Source organism: Alligator mississippiensis, chromosome 15 (genome assembly GCF_030867095.1).
Source record: "Alligator mississippiensis isolate rAllMis1 chromosome 15, rAllMis1, whole genome shotgun sequence".
NCBI classification, from domain to species: Eukaryota; Metazoa; Chordata; order Crocodylia; family Alligatoridae; genus Alligator; species Alligator mississippiensis.
Genome location: NC_081838.1, coordinates 28,619,634 through 28,647,485, shown reverse-complemented (window position 1 = coordinate 28,647,485; position 27,852 = coordinate 28,619,634). Strand labels below are relative to the sequence as shown.

Sequence of the window (27,852 nt, the reverse complement as noted above, 5' to 3'; positions counted from 1 at the left end):
TTCACCTGGGTGTTTATTAGCTGCATTTGGCAGTTCACAGGTAATCGAGGCTGGATCCAGGGTGCGGGGCTGAGTCTGGGGCTGGGGGTCTAGCTGCTTACCGTATGTCTCATGTATGACATGTCTGCTTTTTTGGGGGTGGGGGGAGGGGTACATGTTGTAATGCAGAAAATACAGTAACAACCGTGGTCTCTGTCTCTTTGTTTTTCCTGGGACCAACTTCCTGAGGCAACGGGCCCTGGAGGTGGGTGACAGGGTGGCTGGGGGGATTGGTTGGACCAGGACATGTCTAAGAGAGTCTGGAGTCTAATGAGGGGGTCCAGAGTCTAATGAGGTGAGATCTGGAATCTAACAGAGGGGTGTGGAGTCTAATGAGGGGGTTTGGAGACTAATGAGGGAGTCTGAAATCTAACATGGGGGACCTGGAGTCTAATGAGGGGGTCTGGAGTATAATGAGGGGGTACAGGGTCCAATGAGGGGGTCTGGAATCTACTCAGGGGATCCAGCTTCTAATGCGTGGGAACCTGAAATCTAACAAGAGGGCCTGGAGTCTAATGAGGGGGTCTGGAGTCTGATGAGGGAGGGGCTTGCGGTCTAATGAGGAAGTCTGGAGTCTAACAAGGGGGTACAGAGTCTAATGTGGGAGTTGGGAGGATTCTAATGAGAGGAGCCCCCTAATGAGGGGCCCTGGGAGTCTAATGAGGGGATATCTGGAGTCTAACGAGGGAGACCAGAGTCTAACAAGGGGGTATGGAGTCTAACAAAGGGGTACCTGGAGTCTAGCAAGGGTGTATGGGGTCTGAAAGGGTTGTGAACCACTGATCTACCCTCCCAAACCCCATTGCTTTTGGGGGCGGGGGGCACAACTAAGACAATGGCACCACCTTGTGGCTGCCCCCAGTTCTCCAAGCACAGGAAAGCCCCCTGCTGGGTGGCACTGGTAGTATCCTGGATCTGGCCCCTGAGGCAAGCATGTGGGGGGGAGGCAGGCATCCCGGCTGGTCCCGTGGCAGGGGTGGGGGGTCGGCCCCGGTGCTCACAGTCCGTCCTGGCTGGCGCAGCCCCAGGTCCTGGCGCTGAGCGTGCAGCTTTGCCTGGCATTGCAGGCACTGCTCTCGCAGAGGAGGACGCTGCGGAGGTGGCAGGTGCAGCGCTGGGTGCAGTTGGGGGTCATCACAGCTGCCTGGGACTGGGGGAAGAAAGTGGAGGGGGGCAGTGTCAGTCATGCCAGGGCTGAGACCCAGGTCCTGGGGTCCGTTCAGACTGTGGCTGAAAGAACCCAGGTGTCCAGGCTCCCGGCCCATCCTGCTCTGACCCCCAGGCCCCAATCCCCTCCTGGATCCCCTCCTGGATAGAACCCAGGAGTTTGGGCCCCCAATCCCCTAGACCTGGGAAGGAACCCAGGGATGTGGGCTCCCAATCCCCTAGACCTGGGATGGAAACCAGGCATCCAGGTTCCCAATCCCCTATACCTGGGCAAGAATCAGGCATCTGGGGCCCCAATCCCCTAGACCTGCAATACAACCCAGGTGTCTCGGCCCCCAGTCCCTTAGAGCTGTGATAGAACCCAGGCATCTGGGCTCTGAATCCCCTACATCTGGGATGGACCCCAGGCATCCGGGGTCCCACAATCCCCTAGACCTGGGACAGAACCCAGGCATCCGGGCTCCCACAATCCCCTAGACCTGGGGTAGAACCAGGAGTCTAGGCCCCAAATCCCCTAGACCTGGGTTGGAACCCAGGAGTCCAGGGCCCCAATCCAGGGCTCTGGGTTAGACTATAGATCTGGATGGGATGGTTTGGACAGGATGGATCCTGTCTCTGGCAGGGCATGGATGACCGGAGGTCCCCTCTAGCCCCACTCCTTCATAAGAGGAGCCCTTCTAGGAACCAGCCACCCTCTAATTGTCTCTCCTGGATTGGACTCTAATGATGAAGCTGTGGGGCAGGCAGAGGGGGTGCGCAAAGCCTAGGGCACTGTGGGATAGCTGGTGCGCCTACCCGGATATATCTCCTGTCGTGAAAGCACCCGCAGGTCTCTGGGAAGACGCATTTGTCCCCGTCAAAGAGGAAGCCATCGTCACATTGACACCCTTCATAGCATCTCTGCGTGCACTGGACTGGGTGAGCCAGGCTGGCACAGGTGAAAGCGCAGGAGTGGGTGCAGGGCTCGTAGTGGCTCCACTCTGGACAGAGGAGGGCTGGAGAGGGAAGACAAGCAGAGGCGTGTGACCACTGCACACAGCTGGGGGTGGAGTGGGAAGCGCCAGCAGATCCAGGGGGTGCAAGGAGGTCAGCTGACATTGGGGCAGCCTTGTTGGGACCTTGATTTGAACCCAAGGTGGCTGGGACCTCAGCCCTGCTCAGACCTGGTGGCTCCTTTGAGGAGCTTCACAAGTAACTGGGTGACCCCGGGGGAACTATTGAGCCCCTGATAGGAGGGCTCTCAAACCTCTCCCACTTCCTTGGTGTCTACATGTGCTTTAGTTAATGCATATTAAATCTAGTATCTCTGGGTGCATCTATACATTCAATTAATGCACTTACGTAATGCACATTAAGTCTAGTACCTCCATTGTGAGGTACTAGAAAACTGGGCTAGCCTATCTTAATGCGCACATTAAGCCTATCTTAATGTGCATTAGGTAAAGAGCATGAGTTTTTTGGTGATGTTTTAACACACATTAAAATAGGCTAATGCGCATTAAAGTACACGTGCACATGCATCCTCCATTGTGTAAATGCACATTAGCTTGTCTGAATGCACATTAACCTAGTGCTCCTTGGCCCTCTGCCTTGCTCCTGTCTGACCCCAGTCCCTGCTCCTCTCTTTTAGGACCCTCCGGGCTCTGATCTACCTCCCACATCAGAACAGAAGAGTGGCCCTGTCTTGGATGGGACCCTAGGTCCATCATGCCCTGGTCTCCTGTGTCACGTGGAAGCAGTGGGACACCGCAGGTGAGGGTCCCAGGTAGACAAGTCTGTACTCCACCCTGATCCCACGAGCCCCCAGGGACCTCAGCTAGCAGCTCCTCCACAGAGCCATCGCCACGGGTGTGTATCTGGAGCAGTTCACAGATGTCCCCGACACCTGCCCCTTTTGTGAGCAGACGGGGACACTGGCACACACCTACCTGGCAGCCCCTGCACTGCCTCCCCCAGAACCTGCACTATTCCCCTCACTTCTTCATTTATGCGCTTCCCATCTGTGGCCCCATCAAGGCCCAGGACTTCCTGGTCAACCTCCTCCTGGCCCTGGCCAGCTTGGCTATATATGAGAAAGGAGGCCCTGGCCAGGAGTGTCCTTGGGGACTATAGGGACACCTTCCTTTACCTTACTTCATACCCGTCTCCGGGGACAGCATCACTGGGCAGTGCCCACTGGCTCCATGGACTCATTCAGGAGCCAGTGTGTGCTGTCTGGTGTGCTCTGCTCGGTGTCCACCCCTTGGCACTCTTCATGTCTACATGTGTTTTAATTCACTCTAGTTAATACACATTAAATCTAGTATTTCCATTGTGTTAATGTACATCAGCCTGTCTTAATATGCATTAACTAAAGAGCATGGGGCTCCTATATACATGCGGGAAGTACAATTCCAGTGTGTCAGAGCAGACTCCCACATCACTTGTATCAGTGTCACCGCACGTCTCCGTGCAGACAAAACAGCGGTAGGGCACTTTGAAATAAAACATGTACGATGAGCTTTAGTTCAAAGTGCACCACCACCATTTTTTCAGCCCAGGAATGTGATATGCCTGACATGTGGACACTTTTAATTAGCACAGCTTGCTAATTAAAGTGCCCAGTGCCGTGTCCTACAGCACGTGTAAAAAAAATGCCCATGGTTTTTAAGTGACACTTAATGCACTTTAGCTTATTTTAATGCATGTTAACTAAATAGCATGGTGGTTTTTTTAGTGATACTTTAATGAGCATTAAAATAGACTAATGTACATTAAAGTGCATGTGTAGACGCAGCATGCCCCTTGTTTCTGAACCTCTGACCTCTACTCCTGTGCCTTTTTTTTTTTTATGATTTGTCCCCAGTAATCAATTGCCATCCTTTTTTGTAGCCTCCTCATCTGGTTACTTGGTGAGCCTGGGCCCACGCCCCGGATGATGACAAATAGGCCTGTGTCATGTGGTGGCAGGGAGTGGAGGCTGGAGGGGAGAGTGAGCTGGGTCTGATCCGTTCCTCTCCCTAGCATCCTCCTGCACTGAGGTCCAGGAGGTTCTGATTCAGACTGGTATGGACTGGGGGAACTTTGCCTTTGTAGCAGGAGGCATGGCTTCTGCTTGGTATTGAATGCCCACCCCCGCCTCACCCCTAGCAGCTGGATACTGCCAGCCCTGGTCCCCTCGCTTCACCTGGGGCAGGTTCGAGGACTTCTGAGGCAATGGGATTGATGGTTTTGATGGAGCCAATCATGCCTGGAGCAGGGACATGACCTTTGGAGGTCCCTTCCAGCCTGGCTCTTCTCTGAGTCTATGCAAAGGAAGCCACTGACTGAAAAGCGATGGCTGTAGGCATCTCTGAAAACTTACGGCAGAACGTGGAGGATCTCCAGGCTCTGATCTGGGCTCCGACCACCTGGCAGGCAGCTGCATAGGCTTGGAGGTTCTGGCAGAGGGTCTCCTGGGTCCCGCTGGCCACACACATGTCGTGGACGCAGTGGTTGAAGTAGTGGTTGGGATTGACCAGCGAGTGGCAGCTGGCAAAGGGGCCAGATGTGGCTGGGATGAGTCCACAGGAGGTCTCGGCCAGGTAGGGTGCCATTTTGGTTTCATCGCAGATGGGGCATTGGTCTCCACAGCTGTCGGAGCACGTGACACCATCTGTTGGAACCTTCCAGGAGGCCCCAAATTCATCCACGTTCTGGGTGCCCTTCCCAGTGGGCAGCAGGAAGTCATCGCTCTCGTCCCCGTTGTAATTGCCACACAAGCCACACAAGCGGCCCTGGTAGGTGCTGGGGACAGTCACCAGGACATAGGAGGAGGTGTCGTAGAGGACTTGGAGGCCAGAGGCAGCCTGGATGATGATGTTGTTCCCTTCCTGGTTGGCCCAAAGTTTCCCATCATCCAGAGACAGGGGCAGGGTGTAGAGTTCTCTGTCCACCTGGGGAAATGGGAGAGAAGTTCATCAGCTGTGCAGAAATCGTTAGCTGGGACCTGCTCTCTCTTTCTCTCTCCCTCCCCCCCCCAGAATCTGGGACAGATGTGCGCACCTACACACGCCCACACACTCACAACTCAGGTGTCTGGGATGAGTGTGCGCGCACACATGCACACACACACACACAGAACCCAGACATCTGAGACACATACAACCCCCCCTCCCCCCCCCCCCCAACCGGCATCCAGGATGCACATGTAAACAGGTACACACACATACAACCCAGGCATCTGGGACATGCGCATGCATGCACACATGCACAGAACCCAGGCATCCAGGACACAAACACATGTGTGTACATGCATACACCCAACCCAGGATTTGACTCCCACACACACACACACACACACACACACACACACAAACACACACTCACACTCCAGTCATCCATGTCAGACACAGACACACACATGCAGAACCCAGGTGTCCCTGTCTCATGCAACACACACACACACACACACACACACACACACACCCCTGGGCAACTGGGACACATACAAGCCCAGTGGATCTGCTGTTTCACAACCCAAGCCCAGTGGGACAACAAGGGGACACAGGGAAGCCTGAAGTCCAACAAGTGGGGTGGTGGGGAAGGAGTGGAAGTGTCATCTAATAAGTGCACCTGGAGTCTAATGAGGGAAGTCTGGACTCTAATGAGTACCTCTGGAGTCTAACAAGGGAGGATGGGGCCTAACAAGGGACATCTGGCATTTAATGAGGGAGTACCTGGAGTCTAACAAGTTGGGACCTGGAGTCCAGGAAAGGGTTATGGAGTCTAATGGGCTGGGAGTGGGTGGGGGTGGGGGAGTCCCTGGAGCCTAAAAAGAAGTCTAGATTTTAACGAGGAGGCCCTGGATTCTAATGAGGGGTGATGGACTCTAACAAGGGAGATCTGGCCTCTAAGAAGGTTGAGAGCCATGGCCTGGGCCCAGGACTCACCACCAGCAAAACCTAGGCTCGTGCTGGGAAGACTCACCGTGACGTTCCAAGGCATGCCTCTCTCCAGGGCCACGGTGTGGCCGCAGGCTGAGACCACCACTGCCTTGGCCAGGGCTGCGCTGCCCTCCCTGGGCCTGCTGGTCTCCACCACCACCGAGAAGTTCCCTGGCCCCTGGTCCCCACCACAGTCTTGGGCCAGGATGTAGGTGCAGGAGCCCTGGAGATCGTAGGCCCGGCCATCAAAGGAGATGTAGTGGGAGCTACCTGTGACCACGCAGCTGCCTTGGTGTGTGGGGTGGCAGCCCAGCATGCCCCGCTCCACGCGGCACTCCTCACTGGCTCCACATGTGGCTGGCTGGCACATTACTGTCCTGTTGGCTTGGCACTGACATCTCTCGTGGCAGGAGGCATCGGTGTAGAAGATCTCCCCTTGGTTGTAGTAATGGTCCTGGTGGACACAGCCGCACTCCCCAGCTGGCACACACCGGTCCCCACTCAGGACGTAGCCAGCATCACAGAAGCAACCTTCGGCACATGGTGCATCACACGTGGCCGGAGAGGAGGGCTTATGACAGGTGGCCGGGCAGCCGGGGCCGCACAACTCGTAGTGGGTGTCACGGGGGCAGGGGAGGTCTGTGGGGGAAGGCAAGAGGGGACATGAGGAGTAGTAGAGCAGCTGATGCGGCATGGAGCAAAAAGCAGAGTAGCAGATTGGGCCTGAAGTGGTGGGCAGGGAACAGATAGAAGGGCATCAAACAGAGACAAGAGTACAGGGTTGGGAGTAGAAAGCAGAGCAGCCAATGAGGCAGGAGCAGAAAGCAGAGCAGCAGATGGACAGGGCGTAGAAAGCAGAGCAACAGATGGGTCAGGGAGTATAGAGCAGGGGGCAGAAAGAAGAGCAGTGGGTGGGGCAGAGAGTGAAAAGCCCAACTGCAGGTGGGGCTGGGAGCACAGGGCAAGGAGCAGAAAGTAGAGCAGCAGATAGGTGGGGGAGCATAGGGCAGGGATGGAAATAGAACCCAGCGGTCCTGTTTCCTAGCCCCTCTGCTGTAACCCATGAGCACTCACTCCGTGCTCCCAGAGCTGGGGAGAGAACCCAGGTGTCTGGGTTCCCACGCTCTACCCCATTTGATGTCATCCCCAGATGTGGAAAGAGAATCCAGGCGTCCAGACTTCCAGACCCCCGCTGCCCTAACACCCCTGACCCCACTGAATTCCCAGAGCTGGGGAGAGAACCCAGGCATCCAGGCTCCTGGCCCCTCTTGACTCAAAATCTTTTGACCCCAGCTCACCCAGGGACGCCAAGCTGGACTGAACATGACATCAACTCTTTTCCCCTTTGTGGGGATACTCTGATCCTATTAGGAGAGACCTGATTTGAAACACTCACTGCAGAAGGTCTTGGACCTCCAGGTCTCCACAGCCACCCCGGCAGCCTGGCATGCGGTGGCGTAGGCAGCCACAAGCTGGCACACGATGCCTTGGTGCCCCCGGTAGAAGCAGTAGTCATACACACAGTCCTGGAAGTAGCCCTGGGGGTCCACCGTGCCGTGACAGGCGCGGAAGGGCCCAGCCGGGTTGCGAATCATCCCACACTCCGTGACCGACCGTCTCTGCTTCCTTTCAATGGCTAAGAAGTGGGAGCATCGTGGTGCATCGGGCTCAGCGCACCCTGGCGTCGCCTCCGCCCTCCAGCTCCGTCCAAAGGCCGTGGGGCTTGGGGCTGCCCTGCCATCCTTCATGAGCAGGTCATCGCTCCCGTCCCCATTGAAGTTCCCGCAGAGGCCACACACAGTGCCTGCATAGGTGCTGGGCAGGGTGACCACTACTCGGCTCTGCCAGTCGAAGGCAACAGTGAGGCCGAAGTCAGTGTGGACTGCAGCCTCTTGGCCCCTCCTGAAAGCGGCCACTTGGCTCCCAGCGGTGCTGTAGGGCAGGTGGGTCAGCAAGCCATTCACCTAGGAGGGGTCAGAGATTGGCGGTGGGCATCAGCAATAAAATGCAGCCACTGCTGGTGTGGAATCGGGGCGGGGTGAGGGGTGGCACCCACCAATCCCTGCTCCACACAGACTTTCAAGCCAGTGGGTGGGAGAAGCCACAGCATTTCTATTCAGGCAGGGCTGAGAATCACTTGACTTCACAGCTCATCATCCCCATTCTTGCTAAGCTCTTCACCCCTCAGGTGTTACCAACCCTCTCCTTTTTAATGGGTTTGATGCTCCACCAATCAAGCTCACCTTTCTTCTGCAATGTTGCTGCCTGTCAGCTGCTCCTGGTGACATTTCTCTTTTAGATCACACCCTACAGCCTGTTTGTAGCTCTAGCTAAAAACTTCACTCACGTGCGGGCCAATTAAATCAGGTGTAGAAATGACGGGCAGTAAAGTATCGGAGGCCCGTGAAGATACTCAAGAAGGTGAGATTTTGTTTTTGGAATTGTTCGTTTTCTAAATCTGAATATAAATTTGTTCTATACAATATTTTGATTTTTAAATCCAAATAAAAATTGGTTTTCTTTTGTTTTATAAATCCAAATATAAATTGGTTTGATAAATTGTTTTGCCTTATAAATCCAAAGATCAATTGGTTTTCTTTTGTTTTATAAATCTGAATAAAAATTGTTTAATAAAAATTATTTGGTTTTATAAATCCAAATAGAAATTGGTTTTGTTCTGCTTACAATTTTGAATATACACTTCTTTTATAATTCTTTTGTTCTATAAATCTGACTATAAATTTTTTTTTGGTTTTATAAATCCAATATAAATTTGTTTTATAAATCTGAAGATAAATGGGTTTCCTTTACTTTTACACCCTGGTAAAAGTTTTGTATTTTTTTTAATATAAATCTGAATATAAATTGGTTTTCTTTTGTTTTATAACTCCAAATATAAATAAATTATTTTGTCTTATAAATCCAAATGTAAACTTGCTTGATAAATCATATAAATCAAGTAGAAATTGTTTTCTTTTGGTTTATAACTCTGAATATGAATTTGTTTTATAAATCTGAATAGAAATTGGGGTTTTTTGGTTTTATAAATCCCAATATAAATTGGTTTGATAAATTGTTTTGTCTTATAAATCCAAATTAAAATTGGCTTTCTTTTGTCTTATAAATCAAAATATAAGTTGGGTTGATAATTTTTTTTTGTCTTATAAATCCACTATAAATATTTTCTATTGTTTTATAAATCTGAAGAGACCTTCATGGATCATAGAGTCTTAGTCACAGAGAAGCAGGGCTGGATGGGACCTCCAGAGGTCATAGAGAAGTAGGGCTAGAAAGGGCCTCCAGAGGTTGTAGAGTCATAGAGATATAGCAATAGAAGGTACCTCCAGAGGTCATAGAGTCATAGTCATAGAGTCACAGAGAAGTAAGGCTAGAAGGGACCTTCAGGGATCATAGGGTCTTAGTTATTGAGAAGCAGGGCTGGATGGGACCTCCACAAGTCATAGAGAAGTAGGGCTAGAAAGGACCTCCAGAGCTCATAGAGTCATAGTCATGGAGTCATAAAGAAGAAGGTCTGGGAGGGACCTCCAGAGGTCACAGAGTCATAATCATGGAGAAGGAGGGCTGGAAGGCACCTCCAGAGATCATAGAGTTATAGTCATAGAGTCATAGTAGGGCTAGAAGGGACCTTGAGGGATCATAGGATCTTAGTTATACAGAAGTAGGGCTGGATGAGACCTCCAGAGGTCATAGAGATGTAGGGCTAGAAGGGACCTCCAGAGGTCATAGAGTCATAGAGATGAAGGGCTGGTAGGAATCTTCAGAGGTCACAGAGTCATAGTCATAGAGAAGTAGGGATGGAAGGGACCTCCGAAGGTCATGGAGTCATAGTCAAGAGTCGTAGAGAAGAAGGGCTGGAAGGGATGTCCAGAGGTCACATCTAGTCCAACTTTCTGCCTGAGGCAGGACCTCCCCATCCAACCCATCCCAGACACATCCAACATCCAGCCTCTTTGCAAAACTATCATCAACCCTGACATAACCCTAGGCCTCACACCCAAACCTGCCCCAGGTAAAGCAGGTGGACCACAGTAGCCAATGTCCTGCTGCTGTAGAAAAACTTTAGCCTCTTTTGGTTGGAAAATCCTTCCTCTTATCCCTTTCAGCCCTGCTCTAGATACAGGTCAAAGGAAGAAAGGACATGCTGACAAGTGAAGAAGGAAGATGATTGCATGACCCTATGGGGAGAGGCTAAGGGACCTGAACCTGTTTGGCTTTCACAAGAGAAGGCTGAGAGGGACCTGGTGGCTGTCTATAAACTTATTAGGGGGGACCAGCGAGGTTTGGGAGAGACCTTGTTCCCCCAAGAGCCTCCTGGAGTAACAAGGAATAATGGCCATAAGTTGCTAGAGAGTAGGCTTAGACTAGACATTAGAAGGCACTACTTTTACAGTCAGGGCAGCTAGGATCTGGAACCAACTTCCAAGGGAAGTGGTGGGTGATGTCTCCTACCTTGGGGGTCTTTAAGAGGAGGATCAACATTTACCTGGCTGGGGTCATTTGAGCCCAGTTCTCTCCTGCCCAGGGGAGGGGATCAGACTAGAAGATCTACAAGGTCCCTTCTGACTCTACACCTATGAAACTAAGCAGATAGGGTGATGGCTAAAACCAGGAAGAAACTCTGTGACACCCAACGAATACACACTTTGTTTTTGAAAGGCCTCCCGGGGTGCTGGATGTGGGCAGGAAGGAGGAAGTAAAGAAGGAAGGAGATGTTGTGATGGCCAAAACCAGGGAGAAACAACTCTGAGACATGCAATGAGACAATGACCAAGAACAGAGCAATGGTTGAACTCACCAAGACCCGTCCTGGATGCTCCCGGCTGATGGTGATGTTGACCCCGTGGACTCTGACCTCCACCACTCTGGTGAAGGACACAGTCTTGAGGCCTCGGTTGTCATTCTGGACCAAGACTTGGAAGTCCACCAGGTCTCTGGGATTCTTGCACAGCCCAGCAAGCTGATACAGACAGCTGCCCTGGAAGTCGAACCTCTGCCCGTCAAAGGTGATGTAGTGTGGGTCCCCAATGGACGTGCAGGTGGTGTAGTTGGCGGGATAGCATCCTTGGATTCCCTTCTCCACCCGGCACTCCTCTCCAGTTTTGCAGCTCACCTCCTGGCAGTCGGCCTGCCCAGTTTGGGGGTTGCAGAGGCACCACCTGCTGCAGTTTCGGTCCCCCCAGAACTTCTCCCCAGGGGCATAGATGCGCCCCTCAAACTCACAGCCACAGGGGCCCCTGGGCACGCACTTCCCAGCATCCAGCACAAAGCCCTCCCGACACTCGCAGGTCTCCATGCAGGGCAGGGAGCAGTTCTTTGGGGCCAGCAGGTTGTCACATGTTGCGGGGCAGGCGGAACTACAGAACTTGTATTGCCTGTCTTCGGGGCAGGCCAGGGCTGTGGGAGGGATGGGACACTGGGCGTCAGGAGGGGAGAGTGCCCCAATCCACCAGGGCATCTCCTGGTCCAACCCACCTAGGGGTGATCCAGCAGTGGACTCCCCATACCTTCTGTACTATGCTATGGGAACAGCATCTGGGGACTTCCCCAAAGCAGTTAAGATTCCCCGCCTTCCCCAACCGTGTGCTGCTGCTGTCCCCAGCTGAGCCTGGCTCCCTGCACACCCCAGCTGAAACAGGGCAAGTAGCAATTTTGGGGCATCCATGGCAGGAAGTGGAAGGGGGAATGTAAAGGTGACAGTGAGCATGGAAAGGAAGGGGGAAGATGCTGAGGGGAGGTGGAGGATTTTTTTTTAAACCTGATTTGGGGACCTAAAAGTCCCTAGCTGCTGCTCCTGTCTGCCTATCTTGACACCCCTAAAGCTCCCATCCTATTCACGGGAAGACCATTTCACCAGTCTCCTCCTGAGCTAGTTGGATGCATCCCTAACAATATGGTCCCCATGGGAGAAGATTCCACCACCCCAGATGTCGTCTCCATTGGTTCATCTCAACTAGGTGGCATCCATTCCATCCCTATGATCCTACGTTCTTCCATGCATACCATGTTTCCCATCTCCCCATCCCTTCCATACCCCAGGACTATCTCACACCTCTCCCCATGCCCAACAGACTCACGGCAGGCTGTGGGTGTCCGCCAGTCAGCGGCTGGGATCCCCTGTCTTCGGCAGGCATCAGTGTAGTTCTTTAGTGCCTGGCACAGTGCTTCCTGGTGACCGTTTTGCTGGCACATGCTGATGACACAGGCATCCACGTAGGGCTGCGGGTCAATGACGGGCTGACACTGACTGAAAGGACTGTCTATCCCTTTAGTGAGCCAGCCGCAGAAGGATTCAGCCCTGTATTTACTGGCCAGGTCTGGGGGGCACAACTGACAGTCCCCCTGGCATTCATCCCAGCAAAAGAGGTCTCCGTCTGGTACTTTCCAGCTCTTCCCGAACTCACTGGGGCTTACAACTAGGGTGCCAGCCAGGGTGGTGAAGTCATCCTTGGGGTTCCCATTGTAGTTCCCACACAGGCCACACAGGCTCTCAGCAAAGCTGCTGGAGATGTTGACAACCAAGATGCCATCCCAGTCATAGTAGACCCTTAGGGAGAAGTCAGTCACAATGACCACGGAGGCCCCATTCTCGTACGCCCACACCTTGCCTCCATGAAGGGTGACAGGGAGGGGGAAGCTCTCGTTGTTCACCTGCAGGCCAAAAAGTTGGAGTCAGTATCCAAGGACATTTTCCCACCTCTCCATCCTCCTCCATCGCAATGATTAGAGTCATAGGGCTCAACAAAGCCTTGACTGGGATGATGTAGTTAGGGCTGGTCCTGCTTTGAGCAGGGGTTTGGACTAGATGTGACCTCCTGGGGTTCTTTCCAACCCTAATTTTCTGTGAGTCTATGATTTTATAGAGAAGCAGGTCTGGAAGGGACTTCCAGAGGTCACGTCTAGTCCAACCCCTGTCTGAGGCAGGATCAGCCCTGCCCAAACCTTCCCAGACACATTCAGCATCTCACCTCTTTGTAAAGCTACTATCAACCCTGACATGACATCAGACATCACACCCAACCCTAGCATAGAGAAAGCAGGGGGACCATGGCTGCTGGAAACGGTTGTTAATAGATGCTCAAGAGATCCCAGGTAGAGGCCATGCTCCCACTACCAAGGAAGGCAACACCCCCCCCCCCCCCCCAAGTCCATATCAAACTGACCAGGGTGTAAAATTCCTTCCTGATCCCAAATCTGTCTAACCCTGACTCAGTCTTTAAGTCGCAGAAGAAGCATTGGCACAGCCCAGTCCTCACCCCCAGCAGTGGTTGTGTCAGGTTTGACTGTATAGATCTGCTAAGAAGTCAGAGAACGGATGTGTCTGGGATGGTTTGGACAGGGCTGATCCTGCTTTAGGCAGGGGGTTGGACTAGATGTTACCTCTGGATGTCCCTTCTAGCCCCACTTCTCTTTGATGCTATGACTATTTTTTAACTAGTTTGTTGGGGTTTTAAAAAAAAAACCATTATATATGTAATCTAGCAATTGAGTGCACACTCCAATAGTTATAGATTCATAGATTCATAGACATAGGGTCAGAAGGGACCTTGTAGATCTTCTAGTCCAACCCCCTGCCCTGGGCAGGAGAGAAAACTGGGCTCAAATTACTCCAGCCAGGTAAACATCAAGCCTCCTCTTAAAGACCCCATGTAGGAGCCAGCACCACATCCCTTGGAAGTTGGTTCCAGATCCTAGCTGCCCTGACTGTGAAGTAGCGCCTCCTGATGTCTAGTCTAAACCTACCATCCAACAACCTATGGCCATTATTCCTTGTTAGTGTGGGAGGCGCTCGGGGGAACAAGGTCTTTCCCAAACCCTGCTGGTCCCCCCTAGTAAGTTTATAGACAGCCACCAGGTCCCCCCTCAGCCTTCTCTTGTGAAGGCTGAACAGGTTCAGGTCCCGTAGCCTCTCCTCGTAGGGCCTGCCCTGCTGTCTCCGGATCATGTGAGTGGCCCTCCTCTGGACCCTCTCTGTGCTGTTCACATCCCTCCTGAAGTGCGGCGCCCAGAACTGGACGCAGTACTCCAGCTGTGGCCTGACCAGTGTCGCATAGAGGGGGAGGATCACCTCCTTGGGCCTGCTCGAGATGCATCTGTGGATGCATGACAAGGTATGGTTAGCCCTACTGACCGTATCCTTGCATTGTCAGCCCATGTTCATCTTGGAGTCAATGATGACTCCAAGATCTCTTTCTGCCACCGTGCTTTCGAGAAGGGAGTTTCCCAGCCTATAGGTATGCTGCTGGTTCCTACTTACTAAGTGCAGCACCCTGCACTTGTCAGTATTGAATCCCATCCTGCTTTCATTTGCCCACCCCTGTAACCTGTCCAGACCCTGCTGTAATCTGTCCTTCCCTTCTAGCATGCCCACCTCACCCCAAATCTTGGTGTTGTCTGCGAATTTAAACAGGCTGCTTTTCATCCTGTTGTCCAAGTCGCTAATAAAGAAATTGAATAGTGAGGGCTCAAGGACCGAGCCCTGGGGGACTCCACTGCCCACTTCCCTCCAGGTCGAACATGACCCATCCACCACCACTCTCTGAGTACGACCCCTCAGCCAATTTGCAATCCATCTGACTGTGTAGGCATCAATGCTGCAGTCACCTAGCTTTTCAATGAGAATGGGGTGGGAGACAGTGTCAGAGGCCTTCCTGAAGTCCAGAAAGACTACATCCGCCGCGACACCTATGTCCAGGGATTTTGTGACCTGATCGTAGAAGGCAATTAGGTTGGTCTGACAGGACCTTCCCCTAATGAAACCATGCTGGTTGCCCTTGAGCATCATCCCCGCTGCTGGCCCATCACAGATGTGCTCCTTGATAATCTTCTCAAAGAGTTTTCCCAGGATTGAAGTAAGACTAAAGGGCCTATAGTTGCCCGGGTCCTCCCTCCTCCCTTCTTTAAAGATGGGGACCACATTGGCCTTCTTCCAGTCATTCGGCACCTGGCCAGAGCATCATGAGTGCTCATAAAGCCATGCTGGGGTCCCACGATAACCCCTGCCAATTCCTTCAACACCCTGGGGTGGAGAGCATCTGGACCTGCTGATTTGAACACGTCCAGTCCTCCAGAAGTTCCCTAACTCAGTCCTCCCTGACCCTAGGCCTGGCAGAGTTTCTCCTGAGTCCATCCTGAATCTCGGTAGGGGAGTCCTGGCTCCTGCACAAGAAAATGGAGGCAAAGAAATTGTTAAAGAGGTCTGCTTTCTCCTCTGGTGCAACCACCAGATTGCCAAGCATATCCTGCAGGGGCCCCACATTACCTGGTGCCTTCTTCATGCTCCCTATATATTTAAAAAAGGACTTTTTGTTATCTTTGATCCTTGATGCTAGCCCTAGTTCTGTATCTGCCTTAGCTTTCCTAACAGCCCCACTACAGACCTGAGCGGTGGAGGTGTACTCCTCTTTGGTGATAGCTCCTCCCTTCCAGTGGGTGTACGCCTCCTTTTTGGCAATCAGGCATTCCCAAATGCCCTTGGTGAGTGGGGGGGCTTTTGGGCACTCTTGCCCCCTTTGCTTTCTCATGGGGGGTGGGGAAGCCCCTTGTGTTAGAATTGAGTATGAGGATGGGGAGGCAGCTGCTCTGGCTTTGGATCCAGCCCTGTCAGGGCAGTAGCCACAGCTGCTGCCTGTCCCCTTCCGGCTGCCATCTGTACCCCTGTAACAAGTAGGCGTTTTGGGGCCGGTATCAAATGTTGACCCACCCACTTGTCTTAGGGCTAACCACCCACCCACCTCATCTGCCACGCCTTGATGTTAATGATTACTGGATGTTAATCAGGCAGAAGGCTGCCCTTTACCTGCCCTGGTGACAAGGGCCTATGTACATGACTCTGATCTTCCCTTATCATGTTCCATGCCTTGCAAATGTTCCGTGGCCTAACACCCAGCGTTATCAAGTTCCCAAATAAACTCAGGGCTCCCTGGCCCCCACACTGGGCTCCAAGCCTCTCGCTGGGCTCCAAGACCCTCACTGCCCTCCAAGACCCTCACATGGGGCTCCAGTGCACATACTGGGCTTCATGCCCCTCACACTGGGCTCCAACCAGCATCCTGGACTCCAAGCCCCTCACACCAGGCCTCTGAGCCCCTCACTATGGGACCAGGGCTCCAAGTCCCATCCCATCTGCTCTCCCTGAGCTATTACCCTTATCCCTTCACCCAGGAGATCCTCTCAGCTCCCCAAGGCTCAGGACCCCACCCCCTTGGAGCCTTACTCCTGGCTCCATAGTGTAGGTTCAGACTCCACTGCAAGTCTGGGTGCTGCCTCAGGTCCCTCCACCTGACCTGGGCCCTGCCTCAGTACTTGCAGTTATCCTGGGCTCCCCCTGCGTTGATCAAACTACCCACCAGGGATGTGGGGGATTGGGGTTATTGGGCACCCTTATCCACCTTTCACTGGGGAGGTAATTGGCCTGGCATTTCTGGGGCGCTGTCCCACCATGGACAGCCCCACCAGACCACCCTTCCCTGGCAGGGTGCAGTTTCTAGTCATGCCCAGAACCAGGAGCCAGCCTTCTGCCATCCCTAATAGCTCCTTCCCTTACCTCCAGGTTGTACTGAGCAGCAGCTCAGCCAGTGTTGCCTCTTCAGCTGCTGGCAGCAGACTGTTGCCTTGCTGTTCAGGGCCCTGGTCTTATAAGGATCAGCTGGGCCCTGTTCCCAATCAGGCAGCACTGCTTAATTGGGTTTACAGCCAGCTGCAGGCTGCCTTGCTACTGTCCATGCCCCTATGAGTAACAGAGCACCCTCTTTTCCCCATTTCCTCCTCACATGCAGCCTGTGCTCCCTGGCTTGTCCCTCTCCCACCTCCCCTTACATTTGCTCTGTGCTGGCAGACTCTATGCATATTGCAGCCTGGGGCAGTGAGTCCAGCCCCAGCTTGGATCCATAGCAGTGGCACTTGGACCCATAGCAGTGCTTGGACCCATAGCAGTGGCTGACACAGCTGCTACAGAGCTGGGCTGGAGCCATGGTCAGTGTCCCAGGCCACAACTGGGATGAAGCCTACCAGCAAGGAGCAGAGACTGGACTGGGAGGAAGGAAACAGAGGCTGGGGGAGGGGGGAGGCAGGGGGCAGAGTTGGCAGGGAGCAAGTTGCTTGACCTCCCCATACCACCTGCCCATCTACTGCTTGCCCCCCATCAGCAGTGGAAGGGCTGAATTAAAGACGGCCTGTCAAAAATTAGATTTGACACAGGGAAAATTAAAACCAAATCATAATTTTTTCCAATGATAACATCTAGTTATTTGGGGGTGGGGGGTGGGGGGGCAGAGTGTCTTACATTTAGGCTTGTCTTGGATTTGAGTCAATATGGTATGAGCTGTTTGTGGGCAGCTCTTGGATATTGCAAAGGTGGGTGATGTGGATGGTGTGGAACTTCATTGCATAAAACATGGACCATATTTTTCTTCAGTTAAAGAGAAACTAGAAGTTTTCCAAACCGGCTTGGGGTCTAGGGCTGGATTATTCAGTCTGAGGTCAAAGCAGAAACAAATATAACTTTTTGGCATGTGTAGTAATTTGCTAGTCGATACACACCATTTAAAGAGACATAACTAGTCAAAACATAGTCAAAATAGTAAAAAAAAATTGTGCTATTAGTTTTGTGGCCATTATAGTGAGATGTACATCTCATTCAGATTAGTCAAACAAAATTTAGCCTTCCTGAGTGCCCTTGCCACACCTCTAATTCTTCACTGTCCATCATTTCCACACTTCAGTTAATAGGAACATACCTGAGTGAAGCTTTCTAGCTAGAGCTAAAAACAGTCTGCAGGGCTGTGAAATGGAAGACAGACATGACCAGGATTGGCTAACAGACAGCAACAGAGCAGAAGAAAGGAGAGTTTGAATAGTAGAACATCAAGTCCATTAAAAAGCAGAGAGGGTCGTTAACCCCTGTGGAGTGGAGAGATTAGCAGGATTCAAGGAGGTGACAATGAGTCATGATGTCAATTGACTCCATCATCGTTGCCTGAATTGAAATGCTGCTGTCTCTCCCAGCAGTTGCTTGTAAAGTCTGGATGGAGTGGGAATGAAAGGGGAGGCACCCTAAATCCGCTCCTGGCTGTGTTATATACACCCCCCTTTTCAAAAGCCTGGATCAGCTCATGACTGAGCTCATCATTTTGCTGAAGAGAGGCCCTGTTGGATCAGAGAAGTTGAGGTTATTGATGTACCTTGAGAAAACAGATGCCAATACCTCAAGAAAATTAAAAAGGATGCTGACATCGAGAGCTGGGAGGAACTGGTTGCCAACCAACTCCAGTGGCACTGCAACCTCAACCAAGTGGTACCCTGTTTCAGGGTAAAGCGTCTCACTCTCAAAGCAGAGAAGAGAGAGCAGAGGAAAGAAAGGGAGAAGAATCCCAGCCTTTGCCCTACTATTCTTTGCGGAAAGACTTGCAACATCTGTGGATGGATCAGTGGCTCAAAGATTGGACTCAAAACCTACCAATGAGCTGCAGTAGAGATCATCCTCAACTCAAGGTGTGGGCGATGTCGACTGGCAATGATTGGCTTTAGCTCGCCAGGCCTGGTTAAAACGTTGGGATGACTTGGGTTACATTACAACTTGTAATTCCATTTTTGGGAGGAGAAAGAGATGCAACAATATCACTGTGTACTGACATGAGACTGGGTTCTGAACTAGCGCTGATGATTCTGAAAAGAGACCTTGAAATCATTGTTGAGAGTTCCTGCACTCATTAAGCACAGATCATGGAGAAGGAAAGCTGGAAGAGACCTTAAGAGATCATCTAGTACAACCAGAGATTGAATGACTCTCCAAAAACATCAGCTCTGTATGCAAAGAGCCAATCAAATGTTCTGAGAGGCAAGGATTTCTTAGGGTCATCTTTTTTATTGTACCAACTCAGTAGTTGGGATAAAGTCAGACAAGCTTTCGAATGTAGGACGTCCTTCCTCAGGTCTCTGTGTTTCATAGAATTGGAGACTGGAGGAAGAAGGTCTTCCACATAAAAGCTTGTCTGACTTTATCCCAGGTATATAGTTGGGCCAATAAAAGAGATCACCCTGCAAACTTCTTGCTTCTTACATCAGTTCTGGACCATCATGGCTACAACAACACTCTACCGCTACAATAAAATGTTGGGCATTGTTAAGAAGGGAATCAAAAAAACCAAGCACTCTCTTACCCTCACAAACCCGTCTTCAGCCTGGACCACAGAGAGGGTGATCCCATAGACCTGAATGGTCACGTTGCTGACATAGGTAGACTGTGTATTGCCCCATTGTTTGCTCTTGGCCTCAACAGTGAAAGCTGGCAGTGTCTTGTCTGGGCCACAGGTCTTGGTGATGGTGTAGGTGCAGGTGCCGCCAAACTTGAAATCCTGCCCATCAAAGGTGTGGTACTGTGATGCCCCCCATGCCTGACAGGAGGCCTCAGAGGTGGGCATGCACACAGGGCGGCAGTCCACAGCCTGGCATGTTTCCATCTTCCGGCATGTGGTGTTGCTACAGGAAATGGGGTTGCCTATAAAAGAACATGGTGGTGGCAGGTTAAGCAAAGACGGTGGCCATGAAACCCCTAATGTGTAGCCCGGTGTGGTGGCGAGAAGCCCCCACACCCGGCTTAAAGGAGGATGAGGGGCAATTCCTAATGAGAAACTGATTATTGTCAGGGTAACGGAGGACTATTTTGGCTGTGCTATGGTCATGTCATGACACTTACATCTCCTAGAGTACGGTTGTGCTGCTGAGCTATGGATGCAAGGTGGTAGGGGGTGGAAACACACCACACATGAGACCCCCTGAAGGGGCAGGAGATTAAATGGTTTAGGATGGGACATGGGGAGGGACGTGTGGGGTGGTGGCACCTCAACTAGACAGGAAAATTATGGTTGTTGTCATGTGATACCTCAGCTAGACTGGAAAACTGTGGTTCTTGTGAAGTGTTATCTCATCTACACACAAAATTGGTGGTGTGACACCTTTGCTAGACAGGACAGTGGCATGTGTGCTGCTAATGGCAGTTGTTGTGGAGTGAAACCACCATTAGATAGGACAAAGATAGTTCCTGTGAGATGGTAGTAACACCGCTAGACAGGACAAGGGTGGTTGTTGTGAGCTGGTACCACCGCTAGTTGGGAAAACAGTGGTCCCTGTTGGGTGGTACCTCCACTGAACAGGACAATGGGGATCCCCATTGGATGGTATTTCCCTTAGCGAGGACAACGGTGGTCACTGTGGACTTGTACTTCCCCTAGACAGGTCAACAGTGGACCCTGTTGGGGACAGGACAATTGTAATCCCTGCTGGGGTGATACTTCCACTAGACAGGTCAAAGGTGACCGCTGTGATCTGGTACCTCTCCTAGACAGCACAACGGTGGCTGTTGTGAGCTGGTACTCCCACTAGATGGGACAGTGGTGGTCCCTGTGGGTTGGTCTCTCCCCTAGACAGGTCAATGGTGGTCCTTATTGGGATGATTCCTCACCTAGGGGTCTTTACTGGGGTGACACCTCCCCTAGGCAGGCCAACGGTGATCCCTGTTGGGTGGTATCTTCCCTAAACAGGTCAATGGCAGTCCTTATTGGGATGATTCCTCCCCTAGGCAGGCCAATGGTGGTTCTTATTAGGGTGACACCTCCCTTAGACAGGACAATGGTGGTCCCCGTTGGGATGACACCTCCCCATGACAGGTCAAGAGTGGTTCTTATTGGCGTGAAACCTCCCCTAGACAGGCCAACCCTGGTCGTTGTTGGGTGGTATCTCCCCTAGACAGGCCAATGGTGGTCCTTATTTGGGTAATACTTCCCCTAGATAGGCTAAAGGGACTTACTGCACCCGCAGAGCCCTGCCGCGCCATAGCCAGAGTACTGTGACGAGATCCCGACGCTCAGTGCCATGAAGGGCTCATTGGGGTGCGTCAGGGTGTGAGAGCCACCTCTGTCCCCCAGGCCATACTCTGCCCATGAGTACTCTGTGTCAGACACCACGTTCCACTTGATGTCAGCCAGTGGGTGCCCATCTAAGGCAATCTCCTTGCTGGCCATGCTCTTGGTCACAACAAGGGCATAGTTCTCAAAGCCCTGCAGCCCGTCCAGGTGGTAGGAGAGGCAGTAGTCAGAGATGGGTGGGATGGTGATGAGGAAGGGGTCGAACTTCATGCCCCGGCTGGTGCCACCCGTGCAAAAGAATAAGACCTGGATGCCAGTGGTAGAAGTGATGTACAAGGCTTTGGACCGGGTGATCTCGAGCTTCTGAACTTGCCCAGCTCCCATGTCCCGCCAACGCCAAGACCTCCCGGAACGGTAGCTCATGCGAGTCTTCTGGGCTGCGACGACGTAGACAACGTCATACCGGCGCTGGAAGGACAACGGTGGGACCACGAAGGAGCTTCCCCAGCTGGGGACGGGTAGGAGCTGCTCTACCACGTGGTCACAGGGGCTGTTCTGGGAGGCACAGCTGTGGCCACTGAGGATGGCAACGGGCTGCGAGGACACCACATGGCTCCCAGATAGGTCATTCCGGCTCTGGAGCTGGACGGCTTGGAAGGGCTGGAGCTGAAGGGTGAGCTTCTTGCCAGCTTTGTATACCTGCTCCTCAAAGGTCACTGGGGCGGTCAGGGATATGGTGACTGTGGCAGGGACCTGACCCGCGATGATGGCAAACTCCTTGTAGGAGTCTTCAACTTTGCCACTAGGTGTCACCAGATAGTACTCTGTCCCCAGGCTCCCCACAGGCTGCACCACAGTGGTGTCCACCGTGTAGAGCTTGTAGTTGACGGCCAACACAGCCACATCTTGGTCTGCTTGTACCAGGATGGTCTTGTTGAACCTCCCTGTGCCCCACATCTCCACGAAGTTTGGGAGCTGCACCGTGGCTGTTTTCCCATGCTCCACCATCACAGTGCTGTGGAAGGTGCCATTGGGGGCAGACACGCTGACCTTTGTGACCGCGGAGAAGCCAGTGATGAAGAGCTGGAAGCTGGGCTCCCTGGACGTGGCGCTGTTCTGCATGAAAGCTGTGATGAAGTCCCGGCCCACATGCCGGCCCTCGGTGCCACCTGAGAGGGAAGAGGGAAGGGAAGACTAAGACTGCATTTGTTCTTACCAAGTTAAGTACATTCTGGGAAGGAGGTGGCTGCTGAGGGAATGAAGGCGGCTGGCAGAAGACGTGGGAGCATTGACATGGGTCTTCTGCCGGCTGCCGGGAGGTGGAAGGGGTCTCAGCAGAGGGAAGCTAAGGAGGAGCAGGGGGAACTGGGAGCCCAGATGCCTGGGTTCTCTTCTGAATCTGGGAGGGGAGTTGAGGCTGTGGGGTTAGAACAGGGGGTGCTGGGAGCTTGAATGCCTGGGTTCTCTGGAGGGGAGTGGGGCTGGGGTGTGAGGGCAGGGGGAGCTGGGACTGGGAGCCCAGATGCCTGGGTTCTCTCCCATCCCTGGGAGGGGAATGGAGTAAGCAGATGCCAGAGGTTGGCAAGAGACTGGTGGATTTTGCAGAGGGGCAGTGGCACAGATTCATCCGTGGCCCTGGGAGCTGGGCCATCCTCAACCCGGCCACGCTTCCAGCCAGAGAAAGGTGAGATTGGAGGCCAAGGAAGGAAGGACACGGTCCAGACTCCTTGGAAGGGGGCAGGTGCCTGGGGTCCAGCAGCTGGATGGGAGCTCCCAGGTGGGAGATCTGGGGGGGGGGCAGGGAGGGGATGGGGCCCTGGAAAGGCTCTGGGGGGAGGGGGCTGCAGGGTGCATGCACACACGCATGCACGCACACACACACACACACACACACACACACACACACACACACATATCTCTAGACAGCCAGATGACACAAGGCCTGGCTGGAGATCCTGCTATGGCTGCTGCAGAAGTGTGTGCTTACACACATGTGTACACTACCCCAGGCGTCTGACACACACTCACATGCAGACACACACACACATGCCGCTCAGGTGTCCAGGGGACACACACCCACATGCACTGCACCTGAAAGCTTGCTAAGAACTTTTTTCCAACTACTCAGGTGGTCTAATAAACGATATCGCATCTACACAAAGAACCTTGCCTGCCTATGAACACGGACATGCACACATGCATGAAGCCCAACTGCAGCCAGCAGAGGGAAGCAGAGCCACAGGGAGACACAGACACCGCCCGCCCCTTCCCACTCCAGCTATTGGAGAGCAGGCTCCCAGGCCCCCCTGCTTTAAACGCTGGACCTCTCTCCCCTCCCAGAGCTGGGGAGAGCCCAGGTGTCTGGGCTGTCATGGCCCAGCCCCCAGTTCAGAGCCTGCAATGGGGAGAGCAGAGACCCCCCACCTCAAACACCCCACCCTGTGTACTACTTACCTTCCAGGAGCACCAGAATGGTTGAGAGCAGCACCAGCATCTTCCCCATCATCCTCGTCATGGCTGGAAGGCAAAGGCCAAAGGAGAGGCATCACCATGGGGCCACCAGGCCAGGAAAACAGGGCGACACCCCTGGCAGCCCACCCCAAACTCCTGGGTTCCCTCCTGGGTCTGCAAAGGGGGTCTTGTGGGGAGCCTGGACACCAGGGTTCATTCCTAGAGCTGAGAGGGGAGAGGTGGGGGTGTGGGGGGGTCTGTGGGGGTTGGGGGCCTGGATACCTGCTGCGAGAGGAGAGGGGGTTCTGGTGGGTTGAGGGAGCCCCGACACCTGGGTTCTCCCCCAGCTGTAAGAGGGGACGGGGCTCTGGTGGGAAAAGTGGGGGAACTGGCAGCCTGGAAGCCTGCGTTCTGCCCCAGCTCTGGAGATTTCCAAGCAGAGACAAGATAGGCAAATAATCAGAACGACAATAATCATCACGCTCATTAGAGCTTCTCCATCCGATTAATTAATACAGGCCCTGATACAACCAAGTCTTCATTCCCAGTCTGCATATTCATTACCCCAACACAAATACTCCTTGTGAACTTTGATGTGAATAGCAACATTGACAATGGATCCCCAAGGTGAGGAATTAATAGTGTTCCCATCACTATTATATTATATTATATTATATTATATTATATTATATTATATTATATTATATTATATTATATTATATTATATCAGGATATGATATTTAATAATAATACCTATCCTATCCTACTACACTACACTGTATTATACTTTACTATGTTATACTATACTGTAGGGGTACACTGATAGACATTTTGGGGGCTGATACCAATAGCTGATTTTTAAGGAGGCATATTGGCTGATACCGATTTGATTTCCAATACAGCTGAGTCCAGATGGTAAGTGTGTTGTGGTGAAAGGGGAGGGGGAGGGAAGGGGTGTCGGGGGGGGGGAGCAGATCAATGCCCCCCCTGTGGTGCGGGAGGGAGTGGGGCTGGGGCTGGGGTAGGCGGTGCCCAGCTGGGGCAGGCACAGGATGGAGCCACGACACCTCTGGGGTGCGGGGAGCATGGAGGAGGCAGCTCCTACCGTTGCATGCCGCTCATCTGGCAGCTCATCTGGTGGCTCCCACTGCTTGTCTGGGAAGGCACGGAGGGTGGGGGATGGTGTGTGCCCCCAGATCTGTGCGGAGCAAGGCAGGGCAGGCTGCAACTGTGGGCTAGGGCTGGGGGCTGTGTTGCATTGTGCTCAGGGTGGGTGGTGGCCGTGCTAGGAGGAAACTACAGTGTGGGGCTGCAGCCACCCCAAATTTTGCTGTAGCCCCTCTGTGCTTCCACCCAGTGCCAATGCTGCCCCCAGCCCCAGCCTGCAGCTGCAGCCCGCCCACCCTTGCCTTGCTCAGATCTAGGGCCACACCCACCCTGTGCCTTCCTGGATGAGCAGCGGGAGCAATGGTGAAAGTCACCAGATGAGCTGCTGGATGAGAGGCGTGCAGCGGCAGAAGCCGCCCCCTCCAGATATTCCATGGATGAGCCATAGCTCTGTCCTGTGCCCGCCCTGTCCTGCCCCAGCTAGGCAGCATCTTCCACCCAGCCCCAGCCCCAGCCCCAGCCCCACTCCCTTCCTCACTGAAGGGGGCATTGATCTGATCCCCCATGCCCCTTCCCTCCTCCTCCCCTTTCACCACAGCAGACTTGCCAGGCTGCAAGTAACTCTCCAAGCTGCTGGGCTGTGCTTCTCACTTCCTGCAGGCTGCGCTGTGGCTGCACACATGCACAAGCATTTATCCCCCAAATTATCTGCTACTGCAGGCTGATTTCTGATAGAATCAATTTTCTTTATATCAGTGCCAATCCCATATCGGACCAATGTATTGGTGCTGTTCTACTGTACCATACATTATAGTATACTATTATAATTCCCATCATTAATAATATTACTAATAATAAGATAATAATAGTAATAATAAAAGTAATGAACTTATTATTATTCACTACATGCAAAACAGAGATCTCCAGCATAGCAGCAGCTCTGCAGTAAAGGACCTGGGGGTGACAGTGGACAAAAAGCTGAACAGGACCCAGCAGGGTGCCCTTGTTGCCAAGAAGGCTAACGGCATCCTGGGCTGCATCGGTAGGAGCGTTGCCAGCAGATGGATGGAAGTGATCCTTCCCTTTTATTTGACTCTGGCCACATCTGGAGTCCTGTGTCCAGAGTTGGGCCCCCCCACTACAGAAAGGATGTGGACACATTGGAGAGAGTCCAATGGAGGGCAACAAAAATGGTGAGGGGGCTGGGGGACATGACTTGTGTGGACAGGCTGAGGGAATTGGGCTGATTGAATCTGCAGAGTCTGCAGAAGAGAAGACTGAGTGGGGATTGAATAGCAGCCTCCAACTAGGACATTGCAAAGAGGATGGAGCTGGACTGTTCTCAGCGGTGGCAGATGACAGAACAAGGAGCAATGGGTTCCAGCTGCAGCAAGAGAAGTTGAGGTTGGATATTAGGAAAAACTGTCACTAGGAGACGGGTGAAACACTGGAACAGGTTCCCCAAAGAGGTGGTGGAGTCTCCATCCTTGGAGGTGTTAAAGACCCAGGTAGACAAAGCCTTGGCTGGGATGATGTAGTTGGGGCTGGTCCTGCTTGGAGCAGGGGGTTGGACTAGATGCAACCCTCCCTTCCAACCCTCATTCTCTATAAGTCTGTTTCCTGATATTACCATTATCATAATTATTGTTATTTATGACAAGGGGAACAATTATCTCAGAAACAATAACATCAGGGAGAGGTGGCTCGCCCTGTCCATTGGAAGTCAGGCGGAAGGCAGGGTGGATTCATATTCATACCAGGAAGAGTCATTATTCATGGTGGGACTCCATCATTATCATAATGATTATGAAGAAAGTATTATTATACTTATTATTATTACTGTGATTATTATTATCATTATTTTTGCTATTATTATTACTATTACTACTAATAACAATATCAATAATACATTCACAACATGCCATTGATAATAGGTGATAATAGCAACAATGGCAATAATAATATTAATAAAATAAAATAACATTAATAACAATAATAAAAATGCATCACTTCATACGTCATCATAATTGTGATGATGCCAGGAATAAAAAGCAGAACATCTGTTGTATAATCATTGGGATAAAGATAAGAGCAATAAAGTCATTATCATGATTATTGAGTTTATGGAGACCCCTGGACACTTGAACTTTGGCCCCTAGACCCCTTGAACTCAGATTCCTTGAAGTCTTGATCCCTGGACTCCTAGACACGAAACCTTGGAACTTTGATCCCTGGACCCTTGACCTCTGGCTCTTGAACGTTGACCCTTTGAATCCCTGAACTTGGCTGGCTTCATCTCTGACCCCTGGACTCTTCACTTCTGACCCTGGACCTGGATCTCTCGATCTCTGATGACTGAAGTCCAACCTCTTGACCCCTGAACTCGGCCGGCTTGAGCTCTGAGCTCCACACCCAGATCGCTTGATGAGATTCCGACCTCCTGGCCCCTGAACTTAACCTCTGACCCCCCAAAAGGGCCTGCCTGGTCTCAATGCACCCTCTCCCATCTCTCCATAGTCACTGGCCCATTCTTGACTGGTTCCCACCCCCTGCATAGCCCTGGCTTGGTGTCCGCTGGAGACTCACCCCTGCTAGCCCCAGCCCTCGGGGCCTGGAGCTGTACAGGAGAGAGTGGGACTCACCTGCTTGGAGCGCTGGGCTGGGCTGCGTAATGGGAATGGGGCTTTTATAGCCGAGGGCTTCAGGTGACACTTGCAGAGCTAGATTTCATCACAGCTTCCAGAGACGCATGGCTGCATTGATAGAAGTGGAGATAAGAGGTGAGGCTGTGCCAGGAGCTGGACAAACACCCCCAGGGCACAGCCGGCCCACGCTCCAGCTGGGATTGGGGTTGTGCCAGGTGCTGTACAACCCTCATCCTGGGCACAGCCAGGCCCTGAAATGTGTCGTCCACCCCACCCCCATCCCCACTCATAAATGCAGCTCTGGTAGCTTTTGAAGCTGGCTGAATCTCTTGCAGAGCTCCCATTTCTTGAGAAGGAAGGAGGCGGATTCCAGTCCGCCCTGCTTTTAATCCCCTGAACCCCCTCCTCTTTCCCAGGGCTTGGAGAAGAACCCAGGTGTCCGGGCTGCTAGCCCCCTGTTCTCACTGTCCTCCAAGAGCTGGACGGACCTCAGGTGTCTGGGCTCCCAGCTCCCCTGATCTCACCCCCCAGACCCTACACCCCTCTCAGAATGGGGGGAAAACCCAGGCATCCGGGCTCCCAGCCTCCAGTCCCCGTTCTCCTCCCAGAGCTGGAGAGAACCCAGTGTCCAGGCTCCCAGCTCCCCCTACTCTAACC

At 52.5% G+C, this 27,852-nt stretch overlaps 1 protein-coding gene across 1 annotated transcript; it reads right to left on the bottom strand.

Annotated features, from left to right (window-relative positions):
- On the bottom strand, nt 1-27,345 carry LOC106737546 (IgGFc-binding protein). Its single transcript, XM_019499949.2, has 11 exons — nt 27,193-27,345; nt 23,447-23,509; nt 20,935-22,161; nt 19,289-19,626; nt 12,206-12,779; nt 10,927-11,525; nt 7,507-8,074; nt 6,154-6,749; nt 4,550-5,120; nt 2,002-2,201; nt 1-1,189 (listed from the first exon to the last, which is right to left on the bottom strand). The coding sequence occupies exons 2-11, from the start codon at nt 23,505-23,507 to the stop codon at nt 1,037-1,039; spliced, it is 4,887 nt and encodes a 1,628-aa protein (XP_019355494.1). The 5' UTR covers nt 23,508-23,509; nt 27,193-27,345; the 3' UTR covers nt 1-1,036.
- Nucleotides 27,346-27,852: the final 507 nt, after the last annotated feature.